Source organism: Rosa rugosa, chromosome 7, assembly GCF_958449725.1.
Source record: "Rosa rugosa chromosome 7, drRosRugo1.1, whole genome shotgun sequence".
NCBI classification, from domain to species: Eukaryota; Viridiplantae; Streptophyta; class Magnoliopsida; order Rosales; family Rosaceae; genus Rosa; species Rosa rugosa.
In genome coordinates, this window is record NC_084826.1 from 20,043,238 (window position 1) to 20,054,206 (window position 10,969).

The window sequence follows — 10,969 nt, forward strand, 5'->3', positions numbered from 1 at the left end:
GATATATCTATATATAACACACACACACACACACATATATATATATAAACACACACAAATATATATCTATATGTGTGTATATATATTTATAAACACACACACACATATCTACATATATATATAATATTTTACGGGCTTTTACGGGCCGGGCCGGGCTTTTGCAGGCTTTTAGCGCTCAGGGTCGGCGGGCCTCCATCGGCCCACTTGATCCGCAGGCTTTTTGATGAGGTCTAGGGTGTTGAAACCAAAAAAAAAAAAAACATGTTTGATTAGAGAACGTGAGAACAAGCTGTTAGGCTTAACAGTCTTACACTCTTACGTCTCTTGCTCATAGTCTGGTCCTACTTGTTTAACGTACGTCGGAGATATTGCCACGCGGAGATAAGTCAAAACATCCATAGTGGGCACTGGGCGGTGGATCATGACTTGTGTGACCCTCAGACTAGTGCTCGCCTACTTTCCACTTCTACCCCACCGTTTCTGTTTGTGTTTCCAATTCAGACAATGCCTCCATGACCAAGTTCCTCTCCATAATCGTGACTTGCGTGACATTTTGTTCCAAACAAGAAGGAATCCAACAAGAAAGTCTGCTCCATTATTATTCTAACCTGGACAGAGTAATAATAAATGCAAACAACCATTCTCTGACAGCAACCACAAGGTTATCAGATTCCCTCTTATTCTGGTTGACCCCGATTCAAATATACCATCTTTCTACAGAAGCATATCACCTCCTCCATATATAATTCTGGGTCTCACTCATTTTCAGTCTCAGTCAATACTGTAATCAATGGGGGCCGGAAAACAAAGCGCTGCGGGGGTTCCTCTGCTCGAAAAGGCTGTGGGGGCTTCCAAGGCTCAGACCCTCGGAAACATAATCGTCTCGGTTGTTGGGACCGGCGTCTTGGGACTTCCGTATGCTTTGCGAATCGCTGGTTGGCTTGCTGGCTCGCTCGGCGTTATTGTCATCGGTCTTACAACATATTACTGCATGCTCCTCCTTGTAAGTTCGTTTCAGTTGCTTTTCTGGCTCTTTTATTCGATTTTTCATTAGAAATTGTGAGTTCTCAGTGACGGTGCTAGTGCTAGATTGAGTGATACGTTGTGTTGCTATAAACATGTTAATTTAACTATATAAGATGTTAAATTATGGACCAGGATACTGATCAATCATACGAATTGCAATATTTGCCAAGAGATCAATTTTCTTGTAGAACATAGTAGACTAGTTTTGTTTTATTTTTATTTTTTAGGTGAAACAGGATCATGTCTTGTTTGCTTCATTGTTCATTATGACAATATTTTAGTTTGTGCCAAAGTTTGATTTTTTTTTTATGGTGTGATGTGGTGAAATGAATAGGTGCAATGTAGGGAGAAATTTGCATCGGAAGAAGATTCAATGGTTAAAAAGTCGTATGGTGATTTGGGGTATGAATGCATGGGAAGAAAAGGTCGTTATCTGACTGAATCCTTGATTTTGATTGCTCAATGCGGGGGCTCTGTGGCGTATCTTGTGTTTGTCGGACAAAATATTTCATCTATGTTCAATGGCCATGGACTCTCGGTTAATTCCTGTATATTTTTGCTAGTGCCAGTGGAAATTGGGTTATCTTGGATAGGTAGTCTATCTGCTTTAGCACCCTTCAGTATCTTTGCTGCCATCTGCAATTTGTTGGCTATGGCAATTGTGGTGAAGCAAGACATACAGCAAGCAGTAGAGGGTGAGTTTTCTTTTAGGGATAGGACGGCGATCACATCAAATATAGGAGGGTTGCCATTTGCAGGAGGCGTGGCAGTGTTTTGTTTTGAGGGGTTCGGGATGACTTTGGCTTTGGAAGCCTCTATGAAAGATAAAACCCAGTTCCCAAGGTTGCTTGCTCAGACTTTCACAGGGATAAGCATTGTGTACGCTTTATTTGGATTCTTTGGATACATGGCTTACGGTGATCAAACGAGAGACATTATCACTCTCAATCTCCCCCGAAATTGGTCATCCATAGCCGTTCAGGTAACATACTCTAACCTTCAGCCTTCTGTTTTCAAACAGTGATTTATATTCTAACTCTGTACTTGTACTTTTACTTGCTTACGCTTTTTCCATGGTAAGGGTGTCTTGTTGAATTTAGATGTTCCGATAAAGCATTTAGGGAGGAGATTTGAGAACTCAGGACCTCCTTTTCGTTTCATTCAACTATGCCTGAGTTTTCTTTTAGAATTTAGAAATGAATAGGTCCCTTTTAAATATTGCACTTGATACATGGATTTTTTGTATGCAAAGTTTCCTGTTGGCAAAATCTTGGTCGGAGGTGTGCTTATCAACTCTACCATGTCCTAGCATGTTCTAAAATTCAGAAATAAGTGCACTTTCTAGTACTTTAGGTGTACTTTAACTTCTCTGACATTGTGTTATAGTATTCAGATTGCTTACTTTTTGGTAAGCAGATTGTATAGTTTACCAGCATACAATATATATCTGATAAGAAGACATCGCTAAAAAGTTGCAGTACCTATGTGAGTTTCACACTATATTGGTTACATAATAAGGTTTATAATCTAAGTATGGGTTCATTGCACTTTTCTCCTCTCTAGTCACTTCCATTTGGTCAATTTATTCCCGTACTGTAGAAAGCTCATTCATTTTTCAAATTTTCTGGAGTCTATTTTGCGCATGACCACCATGTGTCTTCTTCAGCACTATGCAGTCAAATATGGTTATAAATTTGCTTGATGTGTAATATCAGTTTGTATTGAATTTATTGAGGTATAAGCTTTTTAGTAATCTTAATATCTTACCAAACTGTTAGTACAGCATTCGATTTCCATTTTATTTTGTTACAATCACATGTTCCTTTTTATTATACTTTAAAAAACTGTAGTTAGATAGATAATAGGTCCTAGTTTTGCTGAACTTTTCTTTGTCTGGCAACAGATTGGCTTGTGCTTGGGTTTAATATTTACATTCCCGATCATGCTCCACCCAATAAACGAGATCATAGAGGGAAACTTAACAAAAGATTCATCTACAAGAATGGGAAAATTGGGAGTATACATGAGTCGAGCAATGGTGGTGATGGTGTTGGCTGTCTTGGCCTCATGTGTGCCAGGATTTGCAGTGTTTGCCTCACTTGTGGGAAGTACAGTATGCGCACTGATATCATTTGTTTTGCCAGCCACATTTCATTTAACGTTATTCGGTTCTTCCCTACAGTTCTGGCAGAAAACCTTGGATTTCTTCATTTTACTGTGTGGATTACTTTTTGCGGTATATGGTACTTTCAATGCCGTAGACGGTATATAAACTGATCGCTCAAAACACAGAGACTTAGTTGCAGCCATTGATGAATTTGTACTTTACATGCAAGACACAGATGAATAGAAAGTGTAGAAGGAGACAACCTTCAAAAGATACTGTATTTTGTGTCTGGTATCTAAATTAAATGTTGTATCTAATTGGTTGTCACTGTAGTGCTATACAAATATGGACTTCAATGTTTTTTCTTAGATGTGAGCAGGTCTTCCCCCGACTTGTCATGTCTGCTCAGTGTGATTATGCCTTGCTTTTATCTTCTTCATCTTCTCAGTTGTGTGTGATTGTTTGTAAGGGGTGGATAGAGATGGAGAGGTGACTGATGAAGGATCCTTATCAAAATCCTTATATGCAAGGAAAGTATCACAATCTGATTGCTCTAGCCGAGGAGTGATGCTATTCACTCCAGGGAACAATGTAGCGACTCATGCTAGCTGTAATTTGATAAACACAAGTGTGTAGCATATTAACCAAAATAAATTCAATGTAGCTTACTCCATAACCTGATGGCGACTCTATTGATTCTTTGTACTCGGTGGTTGGTTCAGTGTACTCTGCCTCCGAGCACACAGTTCTTAACATCTGAATGTCATCTCACATCCTGCATCGTTCTCTTAATTTACTCCAATTTCAAATGCTTGTGCTTACATTCTCATAATTTCCAGTATGAACTTATTCAAGACAAAACTTGTTTCCAGATGGCAATTGTTGCTTTGCTTGTTCAGTTGTTCTGATATTTTGTCTACTCTCCGTAACTATCTCGAGAAAAAGATAATAAGGTTCGTCACCACCTAGAAGTGGAACATTATCTTTTTCTTTTTCTTTATTGAAAAAGAAAAAGAAAGAGATGGCAATTACTGCAGGCGTAGACAAAATATCAGAACAAGAAAAGCAGTAATTGCCATCTCTTTCTTTTTCTTTTTCAATAAAGAAATTCTGTTTCGATTACAATGAAAAGAAGATTGAAAATGAAGAACAAGTTCAAGTTCTTTGATAAAATGTTCCTGCTTAGCTAATGCATCTAGCCATCTAGGGGCCATATATTTATACAAACCGATTGTGTAGTTCACTCCTCAATCGCATGATAAACCTGTTTATTGAATTAGGTGAGGTGAGCCTTCGGCGGGGAAGCTGACTCATCATGGCCTTATGTGATATGGAATCACCTCAAGGAAAAAGAGGAGTTTAGGGTAGACCTGTAAATGGATCGGATTTGGATCGGATCGACCTAAATCCAAATCCGTTTACTTAAAAAAAAATTTGATCCAAACCCGCTCCGTTAACCCGGCGGATCGTTGATAGCTCGATCCAAATCCGTATCCGCCGGGTTAACGGATACCCGATCCGCTAATCCGACCCGTTTATAATTTCAAATATTTTAAAATTTTAAATAGTAATATTAAATTTATATCATTATACCTCATAAGATATTAATAAAATATTAAAACAACATGAAAACTATCACCAAAAGTAGAATTACGTTATCAAAATTCTTAATGCTTCTTGGAATCTTGGGTGGTGAACTGTCCTTAGATTTCTGCAATAAATTTGTATTAGAAATTCTTCATATTTTATATTTATATTTTTAAAAAATAATATTTTATTATTACAAAAACGGGCCGGATCATTAACGGATCGGATCGACCTAAATCCGTATTTGATCCGTTAAATAAACGAGTTAACGGATTCGGATCATTAACGGATCAACGGATCAAAATTTTCGATCCAAACCTGTCCAATAGTCACGGATCTGGAGCGGGTCCGGATCAAAATCCGGTCCATTTACAGGTCTAGTTTAGGGAATTAAAAGCCAGAAAGATAGAAAATAGAAAGGGTAGTTATTAGGGCTGCCATTTGGTTTGGCTATTATCGAACCGACCGAATACGAACCGATATTTTAGATTTGGTAAACTAACTTTTTGGTAATTGAAACTGATAAAACCGAAATCGAATATTATCGAAAAAGTTGGTTTGGTTTTGATAAATACCGAATCTACCGATTATTTAAATATTAACTATATATTTTTTGAAATAATGGTAATTCCATTGATAATAGCGCATACCAAGAAGACCATTATATACCCACCCGCTGACATATAACAATGGCCAGAACAAGGATTTGTGGAGGAGCCACAGTGATACATAGGATAGACCAACTATATTTGAACTTATCGCTCACTTAAAAGCGAGCCTATAAGCTATGAAAACATAGCAAATAGACAAGCCAAACTACACTCGTTAGGTTCCTAATACAAGGAAATTTATTGTAATTAGACAAAGCTAAAAACATAGTGTTGGACCAAGGGCCAAAGCCCTAGTCCAAGTTAAAGGCCCAGCAGCTCAAAAAGAGAAGCCCAAAACTCTAGGCCCAGCAGGACAGCTGGCCAAGCCCACACTCCAGCCCACCGTACATGATCCGTGTAGCACCCTCCTCCACTGCAGCCAGCTGCGTCGCCTTTCCCGTCGATCTACTCCCCAAACCTCGCCGACCAAATCCAGCAGACACCACCGCCGTGCAAACACTCCTGCTAACAAGCCGCTGCCAGATCCCACAGACTTCGCCGCCGCATAGCTCCTCAGAACCATACCCGCTCGGACCATCAGACCATCGCTGCCGCTGATCAACAGAGTCCATGTCGACACCAGTCATCCCTGTACGACATACACCACTACGCATAGGCCGTCGTACGAAGCTTAGAACCCAGCCATCCGACCGCACCTTGAGCAAAGGATCGCTCTCTAGTACTACCCGAGCAACATAGCATTCAAAACCCATCCGGCAGCGAACCAGAGAGGCAAGGCAAACCCATACTGATCATCGAGCCGCCGCTGGATGAGCAGAAGTTTGCCAAACCCTAGACCAAGAGGTTCCTAGTTTTATGGAGCTCCACAGCGGGTTTTTGTTTCAACATGGGTGTCAACAAGACTTACCTTATTAATATTAAGGATTAAATACTTGTTACTCCTCAAACTTTTGCCTGAAAAATAGTTTAGTCCCTCGCCTTTCAAATTAAACTGGATAGTCCTTATTCTCTCTAATTCTTACACAACAGGTCCAAAATGATCTGAAATGGCTATTATGCCCCTCATTTTCTATTTTTATTATTATTTTTATTTTTTTCTCTATTTTTTTAATTTTTCTCCCCTTTTTTTATACCCTCTCTCTCCCTCCCTCCCTCCCTCCCTCTCTCCCTCTTTCCTGGCCGCACGGTCTCTCTCTCTCTCTCTCCCTCGACCTCTCTTCTTCTTCTCTTCCTCTGCCATCACCGGAGACCACCACTTCCGGCCACCATCTCACCAAAAGCCTAAAATCTCCCTTTCTTCTCAGTCGCGCGTCCTTCTCTCTCTCCCCTGACCTCTCGCTCCCTCTCTCTTCTTCTTCCATCTGCAACCACCGGAGAACACCATCTCCGGCCACCATTTCATCACGCCGCCACCTCCAATCGATCCAGCACCCAAATCCCAGAAACCCATCTGCCCGCCGACGCCTGACGACGCCGTTCGAGCATCACCGAAGCTCTCGGCTCTGCATGCCTTCGATTTCTAGTCTCCAGCTCGAATCAAGCTTCAACACCTCCATAAACGAAGTCGGAGCTACACTATCTTTCGAAACCCCAAACTCCCGACCTCCGATTCTGACCAGAGCCGCCGCACGCGCTTTACGCGCCGCCGCTGGTGCGTGGGAGAAGCTAGCTCCGCCGCTCATGGCTGCTGGAGCTTCAGACCGCCTCTATTAGGCAATCTTCGTGTTTTATGAATTGATTAATCGAATTGATTAATCGAATGTTTGGTGTTTCGGAAATTTTAGCTAAATTTGGGTTCAATTTGGTTGTCTGTAGGCAGCAAATCCTCCTGTGATTCATTCACTCCCTATTGTACAGACTATTCAGACTTGTCTATTAGGTTCTGTGGCTGGTTCTATCTGCTTTGTGAGTATCGGCATCTACTGCTTTTGCTGTTTTGGCTTACGCCTTACGCGTTTTTTCTGTTATTTCGATGCTTTTTCTTCTTTCTGTTCATGTATTTGATGGCTGTTTATGCGTATTCGATTGCTGTTTTGCTTCAATCGCTTCGGTGATTTCTGTAGATTTTGTGCTTGAATTTATTGTTTTTTCATGTGCGTGATGCGTAAATGGTTGGAAATTTTGGGTTCATCTTTTCGGGAAAAGACTCAGGTTGATTAGTTTGGTGCTTTACTCATGATTAGGCGGAGTAGATTTCATGCTTGGCTTGTTGCAGGGAGGTGCTCAAACCTATTCTTGATCCGTACTTTGATAAATGTAAGTAAAAAAATCATTTTTGAGTTGGTAGATTAGACATGGCAGAAGAAATGAAATGGTGGCCGGAGATGGTGTTCTCCGGTGGTTGCAGAGGGAAGAAGAAGAGAGAGGGAGCGAGAGGTCAGGGGAGAGAGAGAAGGACGCGCGGCTGAGAAGAGAGAAATGGAGAGTTTAGGTTTTTGGTGAGATGGTGGCTGGAAGTGGTGGTCTCCGGTGATGGCAGAGGAAGAGAAGAAGAAGAGAGGTCGAGGGAGAGAGAGAGAGAGACCGTGTGTCCAGGAAAGAGGGAGAGAGGGAGGGAGGGAGGGAGAGAGAGAGAGAGAGAGTATAAAAAAAGGGGAGAAAAAAATAAAAATAATAATAAAAATAGAAAATGAGGGGCATAATAGCCATTTCAGATCATTTTGGACATGTTGTGTGAGAATTAGAGAGAATAAGGACTATCCAGTTTAATTTGAAAGACGAGGGACTAAACTGTTTTTCAGGCAAAAGTTTGAGGAGTAACAAGTATTTAATCCTAATATTAACTATATATACTGTAGTTTCATAATAGAAAATATAATTATTTTCATAATAGTATTAACATTATTACTAATACTAGATTAGTAGTACATATATTTTAAGTAACTTAGTAAAAAATCCTTAAATAATTTATTTATTTTTAATCAAGAGGAAATAGTATATTCATTACAAGCCAGAATATGCCGTTACATACCCTTCCGCTGTCATTTAAATAAACAGACAAGAAGATAGTGGTAGAACCCACAAGTGGTATATAGAAATAAACTTACTCATTATACATTGAAATACGTAGAGGTAGCGGTGACCCTCCTTCGGTACTACTCTAGAGGCGCTAGAGAGACATAGAGTGCACATTGGTGCTTAGTTTCCTAAAAACAAGGAATTTATTGTTAAAGACAAAGCTAAAAACATAGTAAAGAACTAGGGCAACAACCCTAGCCCAAAATAGTGAGCCCAACAACGTCCAAGAGTAGTCCAACTAAAGATCCCATCAAGCGGGCTTGGTCCCGGCCCATCATCTTCTGACGCCATGTCGTACGCCACAAGCCCAACACCTTCTTCCGACCCCCTCTGCCACGACCCGTGACACCAAGATCTACGCCGCTGTGACCTCCAGTAGAGTGGATCCAAACCGCCACGCCCCGAATCGCCACAGCTCCGGTAGTGCGGATCCGATCCTGAATCACGCCGGTGCAGCGCCTCACCATCTGCCCTATCGTCGTCGATTGAGAACCCATGCCGCCGGTCTTGATCAGCACGACCACTCCGCCGGTTAGAGAAGCAGCCAGAAAACACAAGCCAAACGCCGTCAGGAACGATCTTGAGCACAACCACCCATGGAGCACCCTCGAAACTGATTGGATCAAAGACCCGTCCGACAACATACCCAAGATGTCGGCGAGGCCGGAGGCCAGCACCGGTCGCGGTGCCGCCGAATGAGCTCGATTGCGCAATCGGTGAAGAAACCGGTTTTGGGGTTCTAGGGTTTCTCAAGGAAGAGAGAAACCTTTGAAAATAATGATTAGAAGAACATGACTAAAATTTGATGTGATATATACATAAAAGAGCTATAATCCGATAAGGGAGATGAATACAAAATTTTTGACAATATATCAAATTAAAAAATATACTATATTACAAAAAATATTTGTTATAAAGTTGGTAATACTGAATTTGGTAGTTTTGACTAAATACTGAAAATTTTAGTTTGATAATTGGTAGCTCCATTAATTTGAAACCGAAAGCTTTGGTTTTGAAGTTGGTAAGGCCTATAATCAATTCGAACCGACTGAGTGAAAACCCTAGTAGTTATAGTTAGACATTAAAATTTGATATTTAGACTCTTACTCATTAAACATTCAATTAACTTACAATACCATTAATTAAACATCTAAATTTTTTGAATAACGCCACCGCATGAGGGGATGAAATCTGCTGTCCCCAAAAATACTGTGTCAAACCAGTCCCCATGCATTCATTGGTCCACAAAGAATAAAATATGGAACAAAAGATTAAGAAAATATTTTCTTAATCTTTATGGACCAATGAATGCATGGGACAGGTTTGGCACAGGGTATTAGGGACAGCAGATTTCTTCCCCCGCATGAGACCCCTCTTCCTCCACCTCACCATCATTTACCAACCTCCCTTATACCTTCCACACCTCGAATTTTGCCCTGGAGAGTTACTTGGGAACTTAATTTGATTCTCCAATACTAGGTCGATCGACAACTTTTAAAGTTAACAGCACTCCTCACAAGCTTGCTAAAAGTACGTATACATCGTGGCTGAGCAATGCAATGCAATTGATTTGATGTGATAAAAACCCAGACCCACCGACGATTTGGAATTAGCCATATAACCAACTATTGATTATTCTCCAACTATTGCATGTTCTGTAGTTAGATTTCAAATAGAGGTAGAATTACGATAGTCTTCATCAACCATGGTAGTTCTACTTTCCTTCTGAGACGATTGTTCATGCTATTTAGCAAAGCCCTTTGAATTATTCAAGTCTTGGCACCTCTCTCATTTTCTTTGATTCAAGGTATACAAGTATCCATTAAGAATGGATTAATATGAAGCATGCATATCATGCTCTAAAAACTGATGACCTCTCTTTGTGATTACTATTTGGTCATTGTGGTATTGAGCGAAAATAGTAGTATACAAAATGGTGAAGGCAAAGGGGAACACATACAGTCTTTGCAGATTATTTTGGGTACTAGCAATTCAACCGAGTCACCTGCGATGAACGCTAAAGTTTCTCCTTGCTGATTACAGATAATGAGATTATAAAACGAATTTGTTTCCCATGCAGCCCTAAAAATATCTTAGGGGCATCAACGGTATATCTTTTTATCATTATTAGATATATTTCTCCAGAGTTACAATTCCTCTTGAAATATTAATTGATTGTCGAAACTATATCGAAAAAGATTTGCGCATATCTGGGTTTGTGATCTGAATAGGTGAGCAAACATTTTATGTGCATAACATCTGTACATATCAGATTCTTACTTAACAATTTAGCGTCCAGATTCGAGATCGAATATATAAGCTCAATTGTCAATTGGCTTTATGTAAAGAATCGAGCAATATTAAATGATCGATTGCATTCTTTGTTGGTATGTGCATTTTCAGGTGATAGATTTAGATGCTTCAAAGCCTAGTTTAATTGTGATCTGAATTGGTGAGCAAACTTTTATGTGCATAACATCTATACGTATCTGATTCTTACTTTACAAATTAGCATCCAAATTCGAGATCGAATATGTAAGCTTAATTGGCTTTATGCAAAGAATCGAGCAATATTAAATGATTGCATTCTTTGTTTTTTTTTCTTATGGAAATAAAATAC

General features: G+C 40.0%; 1 protein-coding gene across 1 annotated transcript; it reads left to right on the forward strand.

The window, feature by feature from the left end:
- The first annotated feature begins 481 nt into the window (after window positions 1-481).
- On the forward strand, window positions 482-3,567 carry LOC133721743 (amino acid transporter ANT1). Its single transcript, XM_062148434.1, has 3 exons — window positions 482-1,003; window positions 1,361-2,008; window positions 2,930-3,567. Exons 1-3 carry the CDS (start codon window positions 791-793, stop codon window positions 3,296-3,298), a joined length of 1,230 nt encoding a protein of 409 aa, XP_062004418.1. The 5' UTR covers window positions 482-790; the 3' UTR covers window positions 3,299-3,567.
- The last annotated feature ends 7,402 nt before the right edge of the window (window positions 3,568-10,969 follow it).

What these genes read in the sequence shown, in the direction of transcription:
- LOC133721743 (XM_062148434.1), top strand. Translation starts at nt 791, where the DNA reads ATGGGGGCCGGAAAACAAAGCGCTGCGGGGGTTCCTCTGCTCGAAAAG. An exon ending in ATTACTGCATGCTCCTCCTT is followed by an intron (nt 1,004 to 1,360) that starts GTAAGTTCGTTT and finishes TGAAATGAATAG; the next exon opens with GTGCAATGTAGGGAGAAATT. An exon ending in GGTCATCCATAGCCGTTCAG is followed by an intron (nt 2,009 to 2,929) that starts GTAACATACTCT and finishes GTCTGGCAACAG; the next exon opens with ATTGGCTTGTGCTTGGGTTT.